This window comes from Abrus precatorius, unplaced genomic scaffold, assembly GCF_003935025.1.
Source record: "Abrus precatorius isolate BTA unplaced genomic scaffold, Abrus_2018 Scaffold8, whole genome shotgun sequence".
Classification (NCBI taxonomy): domain Eukaryota; kingdom Viridiplantae; phylum Streptophyta; class Magnoliopsida; order Fabales; family Fabaceae; genus Abrus; species Abrus precatorius.
In genome coordinates, this window is record NW_020874428.1 from 5836078 (window position 1) to 5860225 (window position 24148).

General features: G+C 25.6%; 2 protein-coding genes across 4 annotated transcripts; both read left to right on the plus strand.

Moving 5' to 3' along the window:
- Positions 1-11057: 11057 nt before the first annotated feature.
- Positions 11058-18135, plus strand: LOC113845887 (serine/threonine-protein kinase tricorner). 3 transcript variants are annotated; one of them, XM_027473562.1, is made up of 12 exons: positions 11058-11569; positions 12088-12262; positions 12372-12455; positions 13106-13347; positions 13846-14068; positions 14357-14521; positions 14596-14727; positions 15018-15131; positions 15978-16025; positions 16523-16601; positions 17427-17477; positions 17732-18135. In XM_027473562.1, the coding sequence occupies exons 1-12, from the start codon at positions 11382-11384 to the stop codon at positions 17788-17790; spliced, it is 1560 nt and encodes a 519-aa protein (XP_027329363.1). In that variant the 5' UTR covers positions 11058-11381; the 3' UTR covers positions 17791-18135. The 3 variants fall into 3 exon arrangements, with proteins under 3 accessions (XP_027329363.1, XP_027329364.1, XP_027329365.1); XM_027473563.1 differs by having other exon boundaries at positions 16523-16602; positions 17419-17477; positions 17732-18083; XM_027473564.1 differs by having other exon boundaries at positions 16523-16602; positions 17422-17477; positions 17732-18083.
- Positions 18136-20055: 1920 nt separating this feature from the next.
- LOC113848217 lies at positions 20056-23660 on the plus strand. The gene is made up of 5 exons (XM_027477626.1): positions 20056-20157; positions 21221-21394; positions 22185-22473; positions 23227-23339; positions 23438-23660. The coding sequence occupies exons 1-5, from the start codon at positions 20083-20085 to the stop codon at positions 23501-23503; spliced, it is 717 nt and encodes a 238-aa protein (XP_027333427.1). The 5' UTR covers positions 20056-20082; the 3' UTR covers positions 23504-23660.
- The last annotated feature ends 488 nt before the right edge of the window (positions 23661-24148 follow it).

Consider the following 24148-nt stretch of genomic DNA (forward strand, 5'->3'; position numbering starts at 1 on the left):
GAATATTGTCACATTTTTTCCATAGAAGTGTAGTGTATGAATTTTATTTATTATAGAAAGAAATAGAAATAGAAATAGCAGATTCACATATTGTGAAAATGAAATTATCTAACTTTTGTACTATGTCCATATATAATTTTGTGCTGGGTCATCCTCTACGCTTCTTTTCGCATTGCACTTCTTTCATAGTCAGTGTCTAATTTGACAGCCCCACCTTTATCCTTTAACTAAATGTGGTCGACAAGACTTTTTTCTTAATAATTAAAATACATGTTAATCTCAGCTTAATAAAGAACTAATGATGATAATACAAATAAAATTTTGTTAAAAAATTATTTACTATACTTATTATAATTTTAATGTAATAAAATTTTTAATAAAAATATTTTTAAAATTTAATTTAAAAAATTGAAGTTTATAAATTCTAATTAAAATTAAAAATACTAACTTAAACAAGTAAATTTTGTTAACTTATGAGTTTAAATATCTAAAAATAAATATATTTTTATTGAAATAATTTTATTATATTAAAGATATAAAGTATAAAAAATATTTTTAATAAAAATTTATTATTATTGTCATTAAATATTTAAACTTTATTCTAAAAAGTAAAATTAACATTTTTTATAGAAATTAAAAGCAGGCAACTACACATTGAAAAGCTTCACGTTACATCAACTATGTCAATATACAAGCGTAAAATCACAAGTCTTCTGTCCCCCACTGCATTAACTGTGGATTAATTTTCTTTCATTTTAGTTTTTTTGGGTCAATAACTGTGGATTAGTTCTCGTTCAAACATCCATCACACTCTTGGAACAAAAAAAATAGAATAAAATAAAAGGATGATGCTAATCACAAGATATTTTTTTTAGCGAATTTTTATCTCCGTACGATAACAGAGGAAAAGAAAAGGGGAAGCACAACAAGGCCATGGATGGCCCAAGAACAGATTTCAGCACACAACATATGGAAGTAGTAGAAGCTAAGGCTGTTCAAAAAATCTGGTTTTACAAATCTAATCTATAATTAATATTAAACTGATTTTAAAAATTTAGATTCATATTAAAGATTTTTTTATTAATTGTATTTGTGTAACCAGTTTAGTGTTTAAATTCATTTTCTAAAACTAGATTTTTTTTTAGTTATCCAAATCTATATATATATATATATATATATATGAAGCTATTATCTTATATATTTACTTATTAAATTTTTGTATTATATTAATTTACAAAATTTTATTATAACTATATTTTATCACTAATATTTTTTTATTAATTCTTATAATTAAAATTAAAATATTCAAAATAATTAAAGATATTAAAATATAAAAAATATTTTTAAATTAATTAATACATTTTTTTATATTTATGTTTACTTTTTAATTTTTAAAATATTATAATAATTTTATTATTTATATTAATAATTTTTATTTTTATAGGTTTTAATTTAAACTTTCACTATAAACTTTATTTATTAAAAATAAGTTAAAAATAATAATAAATATTTTATGCACTTCTATAAAATATAATATATTGATAAATATTATTCAATTTTTTTTAAATACACGGATTTAATACAACGTTTTATATAATAAATTAGTTTTACCTTAAAAATATAATTTATAAATGTATTGAAAATCAGTTTTACGTTAAAAATTAAATTTAAAATTAGTTTTAATAAAAATTAAATTTAAATTAAATTTAAATTTTAAAATTATTTTTGAATTGATTAAAAAAATAAAATAAAATAAAATAGTTTAAAATTTAACTCATAATTAATTTGTATGATGAATAGATAATAAAAACTATAATATATTTAAATATTTATTACTTTAATAAAATATTATTAATAAATTAAAATATATACAAATATTTTTTTGACATGTATTGTTAATTCTTTTTAGAAATGTTATAGATTAAAGTACCTGTTGTATTTATATTTTATCTTTAATAAATGTTAATGCTTAACAAATATATATATATATATATATATATATAAATATAATTTTATTTTATTTATTATAAAATTTAAATATATTTTAATATAAAAATTTAATAATAATATAAAAAATTATAGCATATTTTTACTATATGTAAAAATGGTTTAAAATTGGTTTTAAACCAAATCCAAATTTTAAAACTAGATTTAAACCGATTTTAAAAAAATTAAAATGGATTGGTTTATAATCCAATCTAAATATATGGATTATAAATAGATTTAGATTGGTTATTTGAAAATCCAATCTATGAACACCCCTAGTAGAAGCAAAGGTTGAGCCAGATGCTCATTCCCAATTGTACTGGATAGGAACTGTTCGGTCCTACATATAGCAAAAGGAAACTGAGTACCTATTCGACCTAGTTTGACCGAATACTTTGTTATCAGGATTAAAAGGTAATTAACTCAATTAAGAGTAATAATAAGAGCATTATCTATTTTAAGTAAAGGGCCAAAATAAATGTTGACTCATCAAACCTATTAGCTCATAATAAAGCCTATAACAGGAAGGTAGAAGTTCATGTAAAGGGTTGACTTTTATTATTAAATAGCATTTATTGCTCAGAACTGAATCCTGACTTCAGCATCGGAGTGCCTTTTGTAAGTACTCTCCCCACATCAACAACAGTCAAAGGGACGTCATCACTTCAGAGCAGAAACTTAAAGACTAGTGTTTTCCAAGCAGAAACACCAATCATTCAGAAAATAAATAGTTAAGGCTTTGTTTTGAGAGTTTCTAAGGAAAGAGAAGGAAAAAGAAGTTAAATCTCTTTGTGTTTAGATGTTTAAAATTGAAAAAAAAGTGTAATGAGAGTTTAATTATATAAATAATATTATTAAATTTTATATATTTTATTTATATATTTTTTATAAAAATAAAAAATAAATATTTTTCTAAAAATTAATAAATTAATGTTTTTAAAATTAATATTTTATTTTTAAAATTTTTTAAAGTAAATCATCACTTGAAAAACTAATATATTCCTAAAAAAAAGAATAGTACGAGAGTGAAAGAGAAAAAATCTTCTGAAACAGAAAACTCAAAAAATTAGCATCAAAAGGTTTTGAAGGCATAAAAAAAAAACTCACCCAAACTTTTCCTCTTAATTAAACAACTGTCAAACAAAAGTTAATCCTCCTAGCCCCTCTTTTACTCTCTTAAAAATAACTCCCAAACATAGCCTAAAAGGTTATCTAGTTTAGTTTTCTTTTACTTTTAATTATATAACTCTCATATTATTTTTTATTTTTAAAGATATATACAAAAAAAGTAAATATACAAGATAAAAAATAGAATAAAAATAAAGTGATAATTTTATAATTAATTCAAAATATTTTTTTTAAAATCAAATAGGCTCTTAAAAAAATCCATTTTTTTTATTTTAGAAAATAATGCATTTAAACAAAGGGGAGTGCAGAAAGATTATCGGGAATAACAAAACAAATATTAGGAATATGCTAGCATTTAAGCTCAAATAACCTGTAAATTACTAAACAAATATTAGGAATATAATTACTATTTCTATTCTTATCCATCAAAAAATAAAAATTAGAAATATACTATCTATATTTTTATTTATAAAAAAATAAATATTTAATTTATTAAAACTAATAAAAAGTAGTTGTATATCATAAATTTTTATTTTATTCTAAAAATATTTACAATATTAAGTAATTAAAATAGTGTATTATATATTAAATAGTACCTATTAATCTTAAAGAAAAATTCTATCATTTTGCAATATGATAACTATTTTATACAATAATGCATGTTTAATCTTAAAAAAACTCGAAAAGAAAGTTAGAGCGATAAAAGTAAATATTAACATGGATGAGTAGTTGCATAGAAATAAAATGTTTCATAAAATATTGAGTGAATTTTTTTTTTTATCTGATTAAACACTTGAATTAACTATTTGGGAGATATTTTATAGGTAAAAAAATTAAGTCTTGCTAGGTTATCAACATAAAAGTTTATATATGGTAGATATGTTTATATGCTTTATGTGTATGTTTCTTGGATTCTTTTATATGAAATTTAATGCATTTCTATTTTTATATTTTTATTATTTAAAGAAAAACAATATTTAAGTTTGAGAAGTTTAATAAACAATCATTTTGTCACTTTAGTTATGAAATTTTAATCTATTTTTTTTATTAAATTATTATTTATTCTTTAAATTAGTTAAGTTTCTCTTGATTTTAGTTTAGAAAGTGATACCAATACAATTTTGTTAAAAAAAAGCTATTGAAACAAACAAATAATAACTGAATTCTGAATCTAAAATTTGAATTTAAATTTTAAATTTTAAAATTTTAGAATTTGAATATCAAATTTGAATGTGTACAAAAAATTATATATTTATGTATGGATGAATCATATCTTTTTTTTATTCTATACTCTATATAAATGGTCTTATACATTTGATACTGAATGCTTAACATAATCTTCTTTTCATCTCATTCTTTTTTTCTCTATCACAAAATTATACTTATGTTGGAGCAAATCAATCATAGAGTTTATTATTATTATTTTTTGTTACAATGTTTTTGCCTTTAATTATCTTTATTTTCATACTTATATCTGTGTAACTAAATACATTTTACGGTTATGATAAATTTTTATAATGTAATTCCTTTTTTAAACTTAAATTTGATTTCATGATATTAATGTTATTTGTCAATAATAATTACCTATTTGATATTATTATTATTGTTAAATTGACTATTCAAAAATAAAATATAATTAATTAATTGATAAACATCCATACCATTAATAAATTAACATAACTAAGAGATTGAATTTAGGAGTTAAAATAATCAATTTATCGTTTAGACTTTTGATCAATTAATTAAATTTAACAAATTTATTATTTTTAATATTCTTATTTATCATGTTACTTTTTATGATCATTAGGATAATATATAAATTAAAAAACTTGTTATTACATAATTATTAAATAATGATAATAATTTATTAGATGATTATTAATTATTTTAAGATATTTTAATAAAATTCAATTAGACAACATATAAGTAATACAAGAAAAAATCAGCTCCAAACTTTCATCCATACAAATAAACTTTGTAATTTTTTTTACCACTTCCTACAATAAAATTAAGAAAAATTTAGTCAATTTAAAATATAAAATAACAATTCTAATAAAAAAAATTAAAATCTCATAAATAAAATAATAATATAATAATTTATCAATAAAAAATATAATATGCATAAGAATATTAAAGTAGAACTCATAATAAAAAAATTAATTAAAAAATATAAAAGATAATTTGTTGATGAAATCTTTTTTTAAAGTACTAATAAAAATAGTGAATTAAATGACTTTTAGTTAAATAAAAAAAAGATCGAAGGACATTAAAAAATTAAATAAAATTATTAAAAAAGACCTTATAATTAATTAAGCTTTTAAAAATTTAATTTTGACTAAAGTCAATAGCTATTCAACCAACCTCTCCTAGTAAAACAAAGTTATATTATTGTTATATTGTATTATATATTAAATAGATAAATATGTGATTACGTCATTTACACAAATTTTAGAATAATAAAAATATAAAAAAAACTTATCAATTAATCCATTAAAAATTTATTTTTATATTTTAAAAAATATTAATAATTCTTTTTTAAGACTAAAATTAACTATAGTATCTTTTAACACATTTAAAAAGTCATGTGTCTAATCAATTGATCACTCTTTAAAATTTATTTTAATTTTTAATATATACATAAACGGGTATTAAAAAATGTTAAATATATTTTATTAAATACTTTAATTTATCACAAAATATATATAATAATTTTAAAATAATTAATATTTTTAATAAAATAGTTATAGTTTTAATTTTTAATATATAACTTTAGACGTGCGTAATTAAAAAAGAAAAAAAACTTGTACTGTAACATGTTTCATAATTGAAACCGTGTCGTAAAAGAAACAGTCATGACTAACTCGAAAAAATGGGACATGGGAAATGGATTGCGTGTGGAGCGTCGACCGTTGTAACGACTCCACTCGAAATAAAAATGAGTTGAATAAGAAAGTCGAATATTCGTCTGCTGAACTTCTATTGAATAGACGGGTTAACTTTTTTAAAACAATACTACATTTTTTTTAATTCATATATGACACTTTTATCATCATAAAATATATTATTTAGTTTTATTATTTATTATAAAAATTTTATTTAAAATATTTGTTAATTATATGTAACTTTAAATCTATAAATTTATTATTTATTTGTATTACATATCTAATTTTTTTACACTCTATCTTTTTATTTGAAAATATTAAACTTGCATATTATTTATATTTTATTCATTTTCATCAAATGTAATAATGTTTCTAGTTTTATCTTTGTTATTTAATGTTAATACAAGTATTTTAAACTCTTATTAGCAATAATAAATGCTTAATTTTTTATGAAAATTACATTAATTTTTTTGAATTTCTTATAATAATAATAAGTATAGAATAAAATAAAAAATACTTTGATAAAAATATGTCAAAAACAATTGTTTAATGATATTTAAAAAAAAACTTAAAATAGATTAAATTATGATGCATTTAAATTTCTTAAGGAGAAAAGTTATAAAATTTTAAAATAAAGGGAAATGTAATATAATAAATACATTTTTAAGAAATAAAAATGTAATTAACTATATTTTTTTATACACAAATGTGAAATTATTAATTATATTCTAATTGAACATATTTTATAATTTTATTCTAAAATGTGTTTTAAATAAATATTATTAAAAATATTATATATTCTAAAATGCGTATTAAAAATGTGTTCGTTAAAAATATTATTTTTTACTCTCTTTTGATATTTAATAAATTTGCCGCTTACTATAAAAAATTATTATATCTTTTTTAATTACCAAGATTTCAACTATTTTTTTGACTAATAGTTTTAAATAATTTAAAATATGTAAACATGAACTCTTATATATATATATATATATATATATATATATATATTCTAATTTATGATAATTATAGAATGAATTATATGGATTGTGTTGGTATTATACAATATTTTTGTGTTAAATAACCATTTCTACTTATGCTAATATATACATTCTTTTTATTGTATTGAAAATAATTTTTTTAAATTTCTATTTTATAAATTTATTTTGAAATTTGATTATTTAGAAACAGTAAATTTTATTATACAAAAAATTAAGATTAATTTTTTAAATATGTGTTTTATTCTATAGTAACAAACTAACTCATTTATTAGGTTGGCTCAATATTTTTTTTTAACTTTTTAAATGATCCTCTATACGTAATTTTTAAATTTTTAGCAGCAAAAGATAATTTACATATTCTATGATAATTTTTTAATAAAAATTATAGATTCTAATTTAGAAAATATAGGCATTACTCATATATTATCTAAAATCATGTATTAAATTCAAATTAGTTGGGATTTATTCGACTCAATTTGTGTTAATCGGAATCTTATAATTTTAGATAAAAGAAAATATATGACTAATTTATCCACCCATGACCTGTCACTATGTAATCTACAATAAATCAATGAAATATGTGTTGAATAAGCAGTGTTAGCATATAAGTAAAGGACGAACCACCACCGGCTTATTATTTATTGCTCGATTCAAACTTGGCACGTATTGTACTCTCAGGAGTTGGCTTTTGAAATTTCGCTAGAGCTAATTCTGAATTTGGTTTCGTCCTCTTGTTTATTCAATGAGTTTGTTAATTTAAACTCTTAGATATTGATTTAAGTATTTCAAATGAAATTTTATTGAAATAAAATACATTTATATTAAAATTATTAATAATTAATATTTTTAATAACATTTATTATTATTATTTTAATTAAATTTAATTATAAACATTGAAGTTATTATTTTCTTTAAATAAATAAACAAAAAATAAAATTTAACTTAATCTGATAGTATTTATAACTTTTCATATTTGTAATTAAGTCTTCATAGTTTAAGAATTTTTATTATATTTTCATAATTTTAAAATATTTAATTAAATAATTAACAATCAATAATATGACATTTATAATTTATTAGCTTATTTATTTTTTATAAAAAATTTCTTCTAAATTACTAAATTTTATTTATTTTTAAATAATAAATTTAACATTGAATTAGGAATCTTTCTTTTAAGTTACATTTACTTATATATTTAATATTTAATACATAAACCCTAACTTTAAAAAATTTACTCTAAAAATTAATATTTTTAAAATTTTTACTATTTTAAATTTAGATAATATTAAATATTTAATCTAACAAATAAAAATAAAAATGATAAAATTTACTGAGAGAGTCACTAAAAGTTCTCAAAATAAAAACTCAAACAGATAAAGTTAAGAGAATTTTAGATTTAGAAAAATTTCTGGACTTTCTACTTATATTTAATTAACATCTAAATAAGAATTAGTGATTACTAATTACTTATTTTTTCTTTTTTTTAGATGAAATATACTGATATCACATATATTTATTTTTTTATTTAATATTTAGTTTGACTAGTATTAAATAATTAATGTAACAATATAATTTTATTCTAACAAATAAAATAAAATATCACAATTGAATTAAAACATGAAAGAATAATTATGATACTATTATATTAAATTTATTTATTTATTTTTTAAATTTTGAATGATAGCACACATGTCAATATTTATGATTAATAATTTCATTTTCATTATTTTTTAAAATTAATATATTTTTTTTATCAATTTTTTTTATATTTATAATAAATATAAATATTTTGGAATTAAATAAAAATATATTTGAAATAAATTTATTAGTTTTACACATGAATTAAAAATAATTGATATACTAAATTTCATAAATAAATAGTTAACTTTCTGTTACATCCTTCATCTACTTTAACTAATATCTAAATTATTAAGGCTATTATATAAAATAAAAATAATAATAAGGAAGGAGTAGTATTTTATAAACTTTTTAATGTATATACAACGACACATAATAATAATAATAATAATAATAATAATAATAATAATATTATTATTATTATTATTAATGTAGTAAATTTTTATTAATATTTATAATATTTCACAAAATTTAATAAATTATTAAATTTAAATAATTTTTCAAAACATTATTACATTTTTAATATAAAAACATTTTTTAACATTAAGTTAGATTAATCTCAAATTGAGTTTAGATGTACAAAATGGTAAATTTTTATAAAAAATTATTACATTAGAGATATACAAATATAATAATATTTTTAAAAATTTTACTATTATTAATCACCTAAACATAATTTTAACAACTGATGATATTTTTATCAATTTAAATATTTTAAAAAACAAATAGATTAGAACAAAATTGAAGTGATATAACAGGTTTACTAATTAATATGTTAAGTACTAATTAAGAAATGATCTTGTTATAGAATACATTAAATTATATCAAGAATTATAAAAAATACTAATTACATATTCTTATAAAAATTTTAATTAATTTTTTAATTAAATTTGAAAGACACTGATAATATTTACCTCTAATAATTTATCATCTATGTATTGAAAAAAGAACCAAAATGATTTTCCTTTTTCTAATGTACAAGTAAGATCCGGTCCCGAAACTGACGTGCCCACAGTTTGGCCTCGTGCGATGAATGCGTGAAATTCACGCAGAATGATGAGAACGTGGATCTGTACCTTCTCCCATTCCATATGGATCTCCGCCGACAATAGCGTTATTTGCATCTCTCTCCACAAGTCAGAATCAGATAATAACGATGGATGCGCATTGCTTCCAAAGATTCCACCACTTCATGTGACCAAAACCATCACCAAATCCCACCCCATTCACTCTCAACAAACACACCCTTCCCAAATTCTCACCCCAATCCCCATAATCACGGTCATCTCAATATCCTCTTACCAATACAAATTCTCACAAGAAATATTTTACTTTACAATAAATTATTAGATATTTCATTTATGTTATCAAAAATAATATAATGTATAATTTTAAAATACATAAAAATCATTTTAACTTCACTTTTATAATTGTTTAGTAACATTTGACATAAATATTTAAAATAATATTCCTTTTTATCATCTTCATAAGAAACAACAATTAATATACTTTTTATTTTAATTATAAAAAACAAAAACTCATTTTAAGATGGATTAACTACTATTTTTTTTTATAACTTCTAACAAGTATTGCATTAGTTAAAAAATTAAAGGTAAAAATATTTTGTCAGAAAACATAATAAATGCACATAGTTTAGTTTAACATAAATTTCAATAAATGATTATTATTTTAAATTTCTTAACCAATGTTACCGTGATCAGTAAGACCCTTTCATTTTTTAATTTTTCTAATGTATGCACAATAAAAAATCAATAAATAATAATAATTTATTAAAACTTTTAGTATTTAAATTTATTATATAATTTCAAATACATTGAATTTTGCAATTTTTAAAAAAATTACGGTAAATATGTTTTTATTGTACGTCTTTAAGCATGTGATAGAACCATTAATTTTTTATAATTTTATATATTTTGAGATTTGTATTGATAAGACATTTAATTATTAGTCATATAAATAATTATATTTTATTTATTTAATATATAAATTATTAATCTGACAATTATGAATATAATTAAAATAAATAATAAATTTATATTAAATAACTATTTTATTTATTTTAATAAATTAAATATTTAATTATTATAGAACATATTAAAAAATATAATTAGAATTAAATAGTTGAATCAATCAAAATTATATTTTATATAAAATTATTAATATGATATAAAATGGTGTACTTTAATTTTCTCTTATTTTACTAATAAATAATGAAAATAATGCATCAGAGTAAAAACAATATTGTAATTAAACTTATATACTTTAAAAAGTTTTAATGCAATAAATGATTTATTTTACAATTAATACTTTTCTAGTTTCATTTTGTAGGTAAGTACCAGAAGATCTCAAGTAGAACAGGAAGCGAAGCTGCTGCTATACTTTTGATGAGGCCGATTGACTATCGTGTAACGGATCAAAAGACAAAATTGGAGTTTTCCAAATTCCATCGTACGCACTCTCTTTATCTATTTTAATTTTTTTACTGACGAAAAAAATAAAAATAAAAACGTGGAGAAGCGACAACTCAGAGTTATAAGACAGCCTTGCTACAGCTTTGAACCATTTTGCCTAGTAGTTCGTTCGTTCCCACTCACGCCAACATCTCCAACACCACCGCCACTACCCTCTACGAGAGACTATTCCTTTCACCTCCTTCCTCCATACGTCACATCGAGTTCTCGCGAATCCTTTAACGGAATCGCAGATCTCGTGATCGGCGATTTAAATGGACGGTTACGATGGAACTGTGAGACTCGGAGCCATTAACTTGAAGCATGATCGCAGTGACTTCGACGCCGGTCCCGATGTATCGGTTTCTTCGCCGGTTACTAGACAAAAAGCAGAAGCCGCTAAGCAATTCATCGAAAATCATTACAAAAACTATCTCCAAGGATTGCAGGATCGCAAAGATAGGTACCTAACCTACCTATTCCTACTATTTCACTTTTTCTTGTATTTAATACTTTTAATCGGTTTCGCCGTTTGGCATTTATTTTTTGTGATTTCAATGCAAATCGCATTTATTATCTGTTCTTCGTATCTGTTGTTCCAATTATCTTCGCCAACATGTTATGTATGCTTATGTTATGGGTGAATTTGAAATTATTGGATTTTCCCTAATCTATTGCTCATTTTCACTATATTTGCTCCGAGTTATTGTGGCTCTGATGTTAACATCACGAAGACACTAATTACTCTAAGCTGAAAAAATACTAATGTTTCTTTAAACATACATACATACACCATTGAATAATTTTAATGTTGGATTTTATCATTTATCCTATATTAATTCTTATTAATAAAACTAATTTCAACTATATTTAGACATAAATATTTTTAAAATATATTTTAATGTCTATTATAATATTTATAGTTACCTAAAATTTGGTGTGTATGATGATTGATATAGCATCACACGCTCTCTGTTTCAGACGCAGAGCGCTTCAAAGGAAAGTGCAGGAATCTCAAATACCGGCTGAAGAGCAGGAGGAAATGATGAGGAACTTGGAGCGTAAGGAAACTGAGTACATGAGGCTTCAGAGACGTAAAATTGGAATTGATGACTTCGAGCAATTAACAGTGATTGGTAAAGGTGCTTTTGGTGAGGTAAACTGTCATTATGAAGAGCATGTGTTTATTCATCAGTATAAGTGCTTTGCTTAACGTGTTTATGCATTCTATAAGTGTTTGTGCTTAACATTTTTAGAAAACGTAGGTGAGGTTATGTCGTGCTAAAAATACCGGAGAGATTTTCGCCATGAAGAAATTGAAGAAGTCAGAAATGCTTAGTCGCGGACAGGTATCCGTTGCCAAACTTAGTACATTATCAGTGCATCTATCTTCATAATCATACCAGTTATGGTAGACAAGAAGCATAATTCACGAATTATCAGAGTTGTACCCGATTACCTCCATTTAGTTGATTTCATTTATACTTTCCTCCATTTAATGGTTATAACAACCCGTTTAGTTGGTAGGTGGAGTTAGTTATTTCAATTTTCAATTTTCAATATCTAGCTGACTGTAGAAGTGTAGATCATCACCCTCCAAGGTGTAGAAATTAAACTTTACGTCTGAAATTCAGTACAGTAGAAAACTAAGTGCTTGAAGATGTCTCATTTGTTTCTGTAGCAATCTTGTTTTGTTTTATTGAGAAGGCATTGTACAATGAAAAAAACTTTCTTCTTCCTCTTACCCTCTTGCTCTTTCCACCAGTTCTGTTGTCCCACAATTTTGTTTAGCTATAGTGGAGCTGATGTCTTATGTCTTTGAAATTAGATACAAATGGGATAACGACATTCATCATGTTGGAGCTTAGGGTTCAATTATGTTACAGGTTAAAAATTTCAATGCAAGTAGACAAAAAATATCTTTTAGAACTTATTCTGACCTTTGGAATCAATTTGTAAGCTGGTTTTTTTTATACATCATGATGTCACTCCAATTTAGGTGGAACATGTTCGATCTGAGAGGAACTTGCTGGCAGAGGTTGATAGCAGATGCATTGTAAAACTCCATTATTCATTCCAAGATTCAGATTTCCTATATCTCATCATGGAGTATTTACCCGGTGGTGACATTATGACGTTGCTAATGAGAGAAGATATTCTTTCTGAAGATGTTGCTCGCTTCTACATTGCTGAAAGCATTCTTGCTATTCACTCAATACATCAACACAACTATGTACATAGGTATGGCTTCAAGCTGTTCAGTTTTTGTTCTTTTGGTTGGCAATGACATAGCCACTTCATGATTAAGAGGTTATGAGTAGTGTTACAGAGAACTCTTGGATGGTACAACATAGCTCATGGCTTGGTCTAACAAAGATAAACAGTTTGATCTGAAATAATAAAAAAAGTATTCTTAATTGTTTGTAGCTTACGGCTTACCATTCTTAACATGGAATGCTGATGATAAGTAGTAGATTATATGTTTATAATTAGCTTTTCAGATTGTAAAGGAATATATTTATCCATACTATCTTCAGTTTCAGTTGTTGTTCACTTTTATACTGTTGTGAACTGATTTATATGAAATTATGGTTCAATGAATTGGTTTTCATTAGCATTAAGTTAATCAGGTGATCAAAATATGTACTGCTGGTGGATAAAGATGTCAGAATTTCTGTGAGTAAATAAATGTTTTTGATTGAAATAAGTAATGCTCAGTCCAAGATTTTCTGCTTGTAGGGATATAAAACCAGATAACCTGATATTGGATAAAAATGGCCATTTGAAGCTTTCAGACTTTGGCTTATGTAAGCCTCTTGATGATAAGTATTCAACAATTTTATTGGAAAATGAAGATTTTACTGGTCAAGAATCAACTAGTGAAACTGAAGGATATTCTGCCTCCCCTTGGTTGATGCCAAAGGAGCAATTGCAGCAGTGGAAACGAAATCGCCGTGCATTGGTATGCCTTTCTTCCAAGTGTAAATTGTAACTATTGTTGGTGTAACAAACAAATAATCAAAAGTATGCGGTAATGAATATGTGTTTTTGGATTAGTTTATTTTGTGTTCATATTAGTTTATTAATAAAAATCTTTCTGAGATTTTTTTAAAACAAGAAAAAATTCCAAACATACTCTAAACTGTATTCAAATTTACTATGTTACTGACTACTGCTATGTAATGTTAAGTAGGAGTTTTGTTTGATATATAAAGTCTGTTAGTTGTTACCAATTTCTACTATTTGTCAGGCATATTCAACTGTTGGAACCCTTGATTATATGGCACCTGAAGTTTTGCTCAAGAAGGGCTATGGAATAGAATGCGATTGGTGGTCTCTTGGGGCAATCATGTATGAGATGCTTATTGGGTATCCTCCATTTTGTTCTGACGATCCAAGGATGGCCTGCCGAAAGGTAATATGATTTTATTGAATTTTTTATTATCTTCTATTTATACATAATAACCTGGTGTTTCTGTATTGTGTCAGATTGTTAACTGGAAAACGTGCCTGAAATTCCCTGAAGAACCCAAGATATCAGCTGAAGCTAAGGATTTGATCTGTCACTTACTGTGTGATGTTGATAGAAGACTAGGAACCAGAGGAGTAGAAGAAATAAAAGTAAAAACTCTGATTGGTACCCTGATTTTTATTTCGATTTCTTAAAGTGCTAGATAAAACCATATTTCTCATTTGTTTTTCCTTGTCTCAAGCTATTATTTCAATTTCTTAAAATGCTAGATAAAACCATATTTCTTATTTGTGTTTGCTTATCTCAAGCTATTTACTTGACACATCTTAAAGTTGATGATTTCTGAAAAAGTAAAGCAATTTTGAAACTTTTCTGTTTGTGTTATGCCCTGAGAATCTGCATAACTGAACTCGTAACATATTAGTTCATGATTTTTCAGGCTCATCCGTGGTTCAAGGGTATTCAATGGGACATGCTTTATGAATTGGAAGCTGCATATAAACCTACAGTCACTGGAGACTTGGACACTCAAAACTTTGAAAAGTTTCCTGAAGTAAGTAGATATTACACAAAAGCTTATGAATTTGAAATGAGTGAGATTATCTGTATGCAATAATTTCACACAAGCTCTAAAATCATCTGATTACGAACATTTGAAGAATGTAAATGAAATATCATTATTCATATGCAAGATAATATCATGGTTTGGTTGTATGTGCTCTCTCAATTTCTATCCCCATCTTCATTATAGCAAAATCATTCTTCCGGCTACTGTTTATATGATCAGCATAAGGGCTCTTGCATGGACAATACATAGGCCCACTCTACCATGTGCCCAATATGAAATTTAACATTTTATTTAGAAAGGGATTGGGGGAACAAGAATCAAACTCCTAACTATTGGATTGTAGAAAGTCTGATACTCTGTCAAGGATCAACTTTCCTAAAAGTTCAAGTTGTTAGGTGGAGGCTTATAAATGGTTTTATACGGAACTAGCATAATGACTTGAGCATCTCTGTGTCTATAAATAATTTAATATTAATATAAATTGGTGGCAGTGGCAGTTGAAAACGAATTCTTTACAATGGTGTTGTGAGAATTGGTAAGGTTTCCAAGTGACAAAATAACAGCTGGCCATAATTTTTTAATGTTTATTTCTTTTATTGAGAATTGTTTCCCCAACCTTTTTGTTTTCAATTTGGGTTTGTCCATGATTGTTATTTGGCCCTTGCCTTTCAATTTTGTTATCATTTATTGACAATGTGTCAATGACAGAATATTTTCCAAAACTGTAATTTTTATTTTTATTTTATAGCTTTGAGCACTGTACGTGATTATGTCTTCTGTTTTTCATAATTCCTGAGCACATATAAACTGAAAGATTTCAATCATTGGCAGGTAGACGGTCCACCATCCATAACGGCAACTGTTGGACCTTGGCGGAAGGTGAGTTGTTTTTTTAAGCTTGTAATTTATCATGATCTAAGAGTTTGCAAGCTGATCTTGTTCATGGCATTCATTTATATGTGGGTTTGTGGGCAAAGTGCTAAACATTAAGAAAAAAGCTTCCTTTTGGTTATACCATATCTTTAACTATTGCTAATTTTTTTTTTTTTTTTTTTTGTCTGCCTCCTGCTATATTTACTGATTCCTAGGTTGGTGCACCACATTTTTAGGTTTAGAGGCTAATATTCATTTCAATGTTACTTTGATAAAGGTACATTATATTTTACATCTCAAGTGGAGCAGTTTGTCCTCCACTTCTGTGTTAATGACACTTTAAAGTTTATTGTCAAGTTTATTCCACTTTAACTCTGCTTCAATGGGTCTTTTAGATACATGACTGTCTTGTCTTTTGAACTTTCTGGTTTCGTTGATAATTAGTTTACTAATTATTTAAACTTGCATATATAGTTATAATATTTTTTTTCACACTCTTGCAGATGTTGACTTCCAAAGACACCAACTTCATAGGATATACTTTTAAGAAATCAGACATCCTTAAATCGCTTGATAGTTCAGGTATGCAACTTCTGGTGTTTCATACCTGTGTGGCATAACACATAATTTTGGATTTATGCTTGTCCATTGGGTGATTTCCTGAATTTAAATTAATATGAAGCAAGAAAGCTGGTATAGTTAATGCAAAAAACGTTCATTGAAATTATATACTGACAATTTATGATTCAGCTCAATAATAGAGGGAGGGTGGCACTGGCTGATTGCATTTGTTTGGAAATTGGCAATTGTTGCGGCATCTGTGTAGGCCGCAGAGCAATGTAAACTATTAGATGAAGATTTAAAAAGGATGGCATCTAAAACCTACGACTAAAAGGAAAATGCTAACAAGTATCTTTAAGGGCATTAGAAGGAACTAAAACGTTTTAATAGCAAGTTTTGTTAATGTACTCGTATCAGGATTTCATATCTATTTATTGATTCCTTAACTAGACCTCATAAAATCTGAGAAAATGCATTGGCAGTGAAATTGGTTCAGGCAAAGAAATAGAATGAGAGCTAGTGGGAGCGATGAAATAGAATGATGATCCTCCATTTGTAGGCATGCCTAAAGAAGCTACTCAAGAAATGAAAAACTATGCCTCTGGAAGACCCAGAATGCGACAAATACTTCTGACTTAAAAGTGCTCTGACACTTTAGACTCCCAGCTTTAATTCTAAGAAAAACCGTGGATCTTACTTTCATTTATTAGATTTTGGGTGTGAGCCTTTCTCCAAGATTGCGAGTGTGTGAGTTAGTGTGTTTCCACTGGAATGGCTTGTTTGTTAAAAAAATGCTTTAGTACTTCAGAATCATAACCTTCTTATATACTAATTTTGCAAATGCAGATATCAGAGTCAATGGATCATCGAAAGCCCCTTCCTTGATTTCCTTGTTAGGTATGATCATTCATATTTACTACATATACTTGAGGCTTGCACGTATGCAATCTTTCTTCAGATGCTCCTTTGGATGGAGTAAATAATTTACATGTTGCAAAATTTACAAATAAAAATTGCCGCAAGAACACTTATTTTGTGTAACTCGGCTTCTTACAGTGAGACCAATGAATTGGTTGATGGCTAGAATGGGGTAAACAAATTTCAACTCTGCTATTTTACAACTGGTGTATTAACACACTGTGGTTATGCAGGTCGGATTGATTTGCAAGATACTGTCATATCAGAAACTGAGCAGAAGCCAGAAACTTGAATCAAAACTTGTTTTGCTTCTACTGCATCTTGTATTCTATTCTTTATGCTTGGGGTTTGAAGATTGTGGAAGACTGAATTTTAGCAAGCATATTCATAATTCAATACAGGCAAGACTGGTGGAGTAAGGTCATGGATCGTGGGGGAGTTAATACCATTCGGCTCTGTCTACTGCTTTCTGCGCTCTCAAACGATGATTCTATCCTTGACAAGAAGTTAGACGTGTACTGTTCATATACAGTTCCATTTCTGTCTCCTAAAATCCAATCAGTTATGCAGTAATGAAAAATTTTTGGCTCTCATTTATTTTTGTATACAGATATTTTGATCAAAATTTTGCAACCAATATTGTGTGTACGATTATACTTTGTCACACCCTACTAATAATAACGGTTTAGGGGGAAAACTTCAATCTGACTGGACCATTGTTATTTTTCAGAAAAAGAAAATTGAATTCATGCAATGTCATAGCCCTGTTTGCAGCGAATGGGTGAATAGCTTCATTAAAAAGAAAAAAACCAGCACCGAAGTTACATTTTTCTACCTGGAGTCTACCTTCTAATATAAAAAATAACAAAAAGGTTTAAATGCTTTTTATTTTTCTTATTGCAGTTAATAGATAATTTTAGTCATCATACTTGTTTTACTTATATCTAATTTCTGTCTTATGAAAAGCATTTAAATGTAGTAATAATAATAACAGTTAAATAAATAAATAGATATTCTATAATGTAACAATACTGGCTTAAGAAAGTGTGTTTGAATTGAGTTTCGTAAAATAATTCTTAAAAAAGTGATTTAAGAATACGAAATTCTCAGTTATAGGTTTTAAAATTAATTTTTAGACATTGTTATTGTTTAAGAAAGTGTTATATATATATTGAACATTGTCATAAAATTAAATTATTAACTTTCATTCCATTCTCAATTTCTTTATATCATTTGGACTTTCTTTAAAAAGTATTCTCATTATATTCATTTTTAGTTGAAAAATTATACACATTTTTAAAAATTTACAAAAAAAAAAAAAGTCATTTCGTATTCATGAGAATGACATTTCTGAAAATATAATCATATATATCTTCAAACAAATCCAACCAAAGGCTTAAACCAAAGGGAAAGAGCATAAGGGTTTCTGGATAGAATGGATACTATAGCACGATTCCTCATACGTTCCATCATCTATGGACCCATTTTATGTTTCTCATGAGCTTTGCTAGGTGTTTTTCTCTCATTTTATTTGTTTATTTATTTATTTTGTGCTTCAGTTGCCTGTAAGGAATACGATGCGTCAAATGGCTCTCTCCTAGCCGTTGATTTTAATCCAGCAAACGGATTTCATGCTTGTCGTGACTTGTGAGTAAATGCCACTGGGGATTTAAATGGTATGACTTAAGTAATTCTATTATCTCAATTTAAATATAAATAATCACGAAATCTGATTTCATTCCCAAATATCTGAAAATTAAAATTGATCAGGTTAATCTGTGCATAAAATAAACACGTAAACGCATTTTGAAAAACTTAATTTGTACTCTAACCTTTGGACCACACAAGATCGAAACTTGTTGAACTTAAACAGTCTTAGAATAGTAACTTCATCTAAGTGGAAGCCGTAAAAAAAAAAAATCACCCACTCTCCTCTTCAAGGGTAGTAAATTTTCTCTTTTTATTTCTAAATCAAGGCTGATTAGAATTTTCTGTTTATTTTATATTGGAAAAATATAAAAAAATTTATTTTAAAACGAGCAAATAAAAACCACCACCCTTAATTGTTAATACATAATATATATTTTCATCAAATAAAAAAAATAAACAAATTACTAATTGTTTATTTTAAAACAAATATAATTTGATCATTAAAAAAAATCCTATTCGTAAGATATTTAAATTTGACTCAACCGCATACGAAACAAGTGCCTAAAAGTAAAAGTGCAGAAAGAAAAAATCTAGAGCAGACCAGAAAAGGGAAAAAAAAAAATAGTAGAACAAGAATAGAAAGGTAAGGACCTGGGATATTTTTAAGTGCAATGCTGGCCTTACCACTTAAATAATAATTATAAGATAAACAATATGAGGAAAGAGGATAACAGATATTTTTGATGCCGTGATGAAAATATCTACCGCGGGCTTGCTAATGAAGCCCGACCGTGACGTGGCGGTGGGCTGGGCCCACGACACGTGTAAAAGCGCAGACAACTGTATTCCCTTTTTTGTTCCCCAACACCGCCATCTCTCCTTCTTATTCATTCCTTCGTGTCTCACCCACCATTCCAATTCTATTCAAGATGAGATGAACCCCAACTATTTCAGAGACCCAACTCGAACGAGTTCACCCACCCTCCCCAACTCGGACAAGATGATGCAGGTACCCTTTTCCTCCTTCTATATCCATTTTCCTTCTTATCTGTTCTTCTTCTTCATTAATTTAATCTGTTTACATATTGTTTCAATTTTTTTAATGAACTTTTCTAATTTCCTCTCTGGGACAAATAAACTATACTTTGTGTTGAGGATGCTATTGATTATTGTTACTATTATTTTAAATTAAATCTATTTCATTCATGCTTTCGTTTGATCTACAAGAAAGAATATTCCATTTATGTCGTACCTTTTTTCCTTGAGGAGTTTTTTTTTCTTTGCGCTTAGCCAATTTTTTTTAACTTTGGTGGAGATTGCGTAATCGTTCACTACTAGTTTGTTCTTAATAACTTTATTACATGGGTTTGCTAAAAAGTTAAAAAGTTTTTATATTTATGAATATGTGATCAAGTTTTGCAATGTTTTAATTTTTTTTAACATGTGTTCAAAAATTTAATATTTTGTAATATGCATTGAGTTGTGTGATGCATTGTTTACTTTTACAACCTCTATTAGCCGTGTTAAAGTGCAGCTCTCATTCCCATATATCTATATTAACGATGCGTACCAATTTAATTCCTCAAATTATACTTCTTTTTGCAATAATAATTTTGTATTTCAAATATGGCTAAGCAAGAGTTTGATTTTATATGATGTTTAAGGGCGTTTGAAAAAAATTATAGAAAATTTATGTCTTTATAAAAAATATTTTGGGATTAAGTTTTTTTAAATATATTTGTTACTAAATTTTGTTAAATAATTTTTTAGTTTATTTAAAATTTTATAATTAATATTATATCATAAATTTTGATGTGGCAAAAAAATTAGTAAATAAATATTTAATTAAATTATTTACCTAACCATACTCCTATGAGAGCCTTAGAAGCGGTTATTTATTTGATGAAATTAATGAATTGATTCGTCGTTATTTGAAGAAATATGCTTTACTTAGTTAATATTTAGAAGTGTTGTATATTTAAATTAAATTGTTTTCTTGTTTAATTTATTTTTATTGGCATATTAATAATATATGGTATGAATATGATTTTGGGATTTAAAATGTATGACAGGGCATTAGGGAAACGGAGTCCACAACAACAGCAGAATGGACAGACGAGAAACACAGCATGTATATAAAGTCTATAGAAGCATCTTTTGTTAATCAATTATATGATTCTAAGCAAATGAGAGCTTCCTTTTCACCTAAAGGAACTTCCTACGATCCTGCCACCACTTCCGGCCAGGTTTCCTTTTTAATTTCACTTTTTTTCATACAAAATATTGTGTTATTATAATTATTTTTATTTATTATCACCCAACATAGTTTGGAAGCATAATACTTACATATGTATCAAAATCTCTATACTTGTGTAGTTGTGGCATAGGAAATAAGAGAAGAGTGACTCATACCTGTTTGGAAATTTTATAAGGCTTAGTCAAATTTTTTGTTCTTTTAAATTTAATTTTTCATTTTTTTATAAATTTTTCCTTTATAATATACTTTTCTTTACCAAATGATGTCCTTTTGATTTTTTCTTTCATTTGATCTCTTGAAATATATTGACCATTTTAAATATTACATGTTTCTCATTTGGCCCACATATATTTTTTATTTGACTTTTCTAAAGTGAAAGATTAAATAAAAAATTGCAATATTTAGAAAAATTACTTGAAAAAACTTTATAAGAAACTCCTTTGAAAAAAAAACAAGGAATCAAATACAAAAATTCAAAATTTTCAAGGATAACAAGGTAGGTTAAGCCTTTTTATAAGGGGTGGAAGGGGGAAGTGAAATAAGAAATAAGGTTATGGTTTTGTCCTTAGAAAATTCTAATACCCTTTTTATTGACCAAAAAAAAATTTGCTAATAGCACATTTTATTATTTTTTCATTTTCAAAAACAAAATGTGGGACTTTACCTAATGTAAGATTTATATACACGAAGTGCAGAGTATGGTGATCCTAACTTGTATATCTTCCTTTTTCTACATATCCTTAATTAAACCATGTTTTTTTTCCATCTTTGAATAACAGTTCAAGGTTCTTCGTGGTGGGCGTTGGCAAAAGATCAATTTTGAGAGAATGAATCCTCAAATGAGTAGGATTAACCAGTGTCATGATTTGACTGAAAATCCATGGATTCAGCACTACCGTACTTCAAGCAAGCATCAAAGCGTAGTAGCTCCATCACTTCAAGAAAGTGTTACTAACACAACTGAAGTTATTGAATTAGGCCAAAGGAAAGGAATTCCCTCTGGATCAGGGCATATTCATTTGTGTGATTCTCATGTCTACCATAATGATATGCTTTGTAGCGATACAGGTGACCCTATTTCTTCTGCTAATTCCTCTGTTTTTAATATCTTCTCTTAAGTTTTCATTTACTATCTCAGCTTTCTTCCATTCATAACATATCTTTCTTTGTTTTATTTTTGCTGACTTCTTCTAACATGTATTCAGTGCTTGTGTGGGAATAATCATATTTTGAAAAATAAGCTTTTATTTTTAAAATTTCTTTCAAAAAGTTGTAATTTTTTTAAACATAAATTAAACTAAGCATGTTGTATGTACTTAATGTGACGAACAAATGTTAAATGGCGACCCTTTAGCAAGAATATAGTAAGTAGAATTCCACCTTTTATTAGAATTATTAGTACAAAAATTTAATCATCACTTAGTGCATGGTTGATAAGAGATAAGTTTTTAAACCTAACTATTTATTTTTCAATTTCTTTTAAAAAATAGTATGAATTAGTAATTGTTAAAAAAATGAATTGAACACAAATTTAAGGTAAAATTTTGATAATTAGGGTGTTGAATTGTGAAGATTTTCAACTTATAGTTTCTGAAATTTGAAGATATTTTAATTTAGTCTTTAAAATTATGACAGAGAATTTTTAATCCTTAAAATTATAAATAAAAGAACATTATATTAGTCCTTAAAATTTTAAGTGCATGTTAATTTAGTCTCTAAATTTATATTTTGAACTTCTGAAATTATTCTATGATTTACGAATGTCACATAATGCAGTTCCATCCATCAAAGTATTTAAATTTGATTGTCGGGTTCTTGCAGAGATGTCAGATCAGAACTTTGTTGATGAAGAAGTGAAAGGCAAAAAGGAAAATAAAAAAAGCAAAGTGAAACGACAGAAACCTTCGGTAGCTGATGCAAAATTCAATGACCAGGTAATATTTTTATTATTTTTATATTACAATTTTGGTTGGTAGGGATCTAAGAAATTCTTATGGAACTGAGTTATGGGTATTTCAAACTGGTGTTTCAGATTGTCCCTAACAGCAAATCTTCTTCAGGTGGAAATGTTGCGAAGAATTATGTTTCTGCTACTTAGAATATGAGGGGTTGTCAGAAATATGATACGTTGTAACTTTTCTGAATGCCACGTTCTTAGTTAGGTATGTTTTGGGGTTTTGTAGAGTGGTTCGTGTTGGACATTAAAAAATGTGGGACAGTGTTCTTAGCTTCTGTTCATGATGTTTGTACATACGTGGAAGAAGCTTATGTGAATTCTATCATGGAAACTATAATTTTAGTTATTTTTCGTTTCATACACACTGACACCATCAATGCATTAATGAAGATTATTTTATCTTGTAAATTAATTATCTTTTAAAAAGTATTTTAAATTTTTGAAAATTGATGAATTATTAAGAATATGTTTAAATGATATATTTTAAGTGAGTAATTTTTTTTATATTTAAAATAAAAGAAATTTAATTATTCTATTGAAATACAGTATAAGAGTGCGATAATATATTTTTAACATTTTAGATATTTTTTATAACATCACAAGTAGAGTAAAGTATGCAAATTGTTTAAATTTACTGTCAAATGAATTAAACTCGTATAAGCTCGTTAAGTGAATTGGTATTTCAGTGGTTTGCTCAAGTCTGTGGTTAAGGAAACAATTAATCAGCGAATTAGTTTGTATACATATCTTTTCTTACAATTTTTTTTGGGGTTAGTCTAAATCATT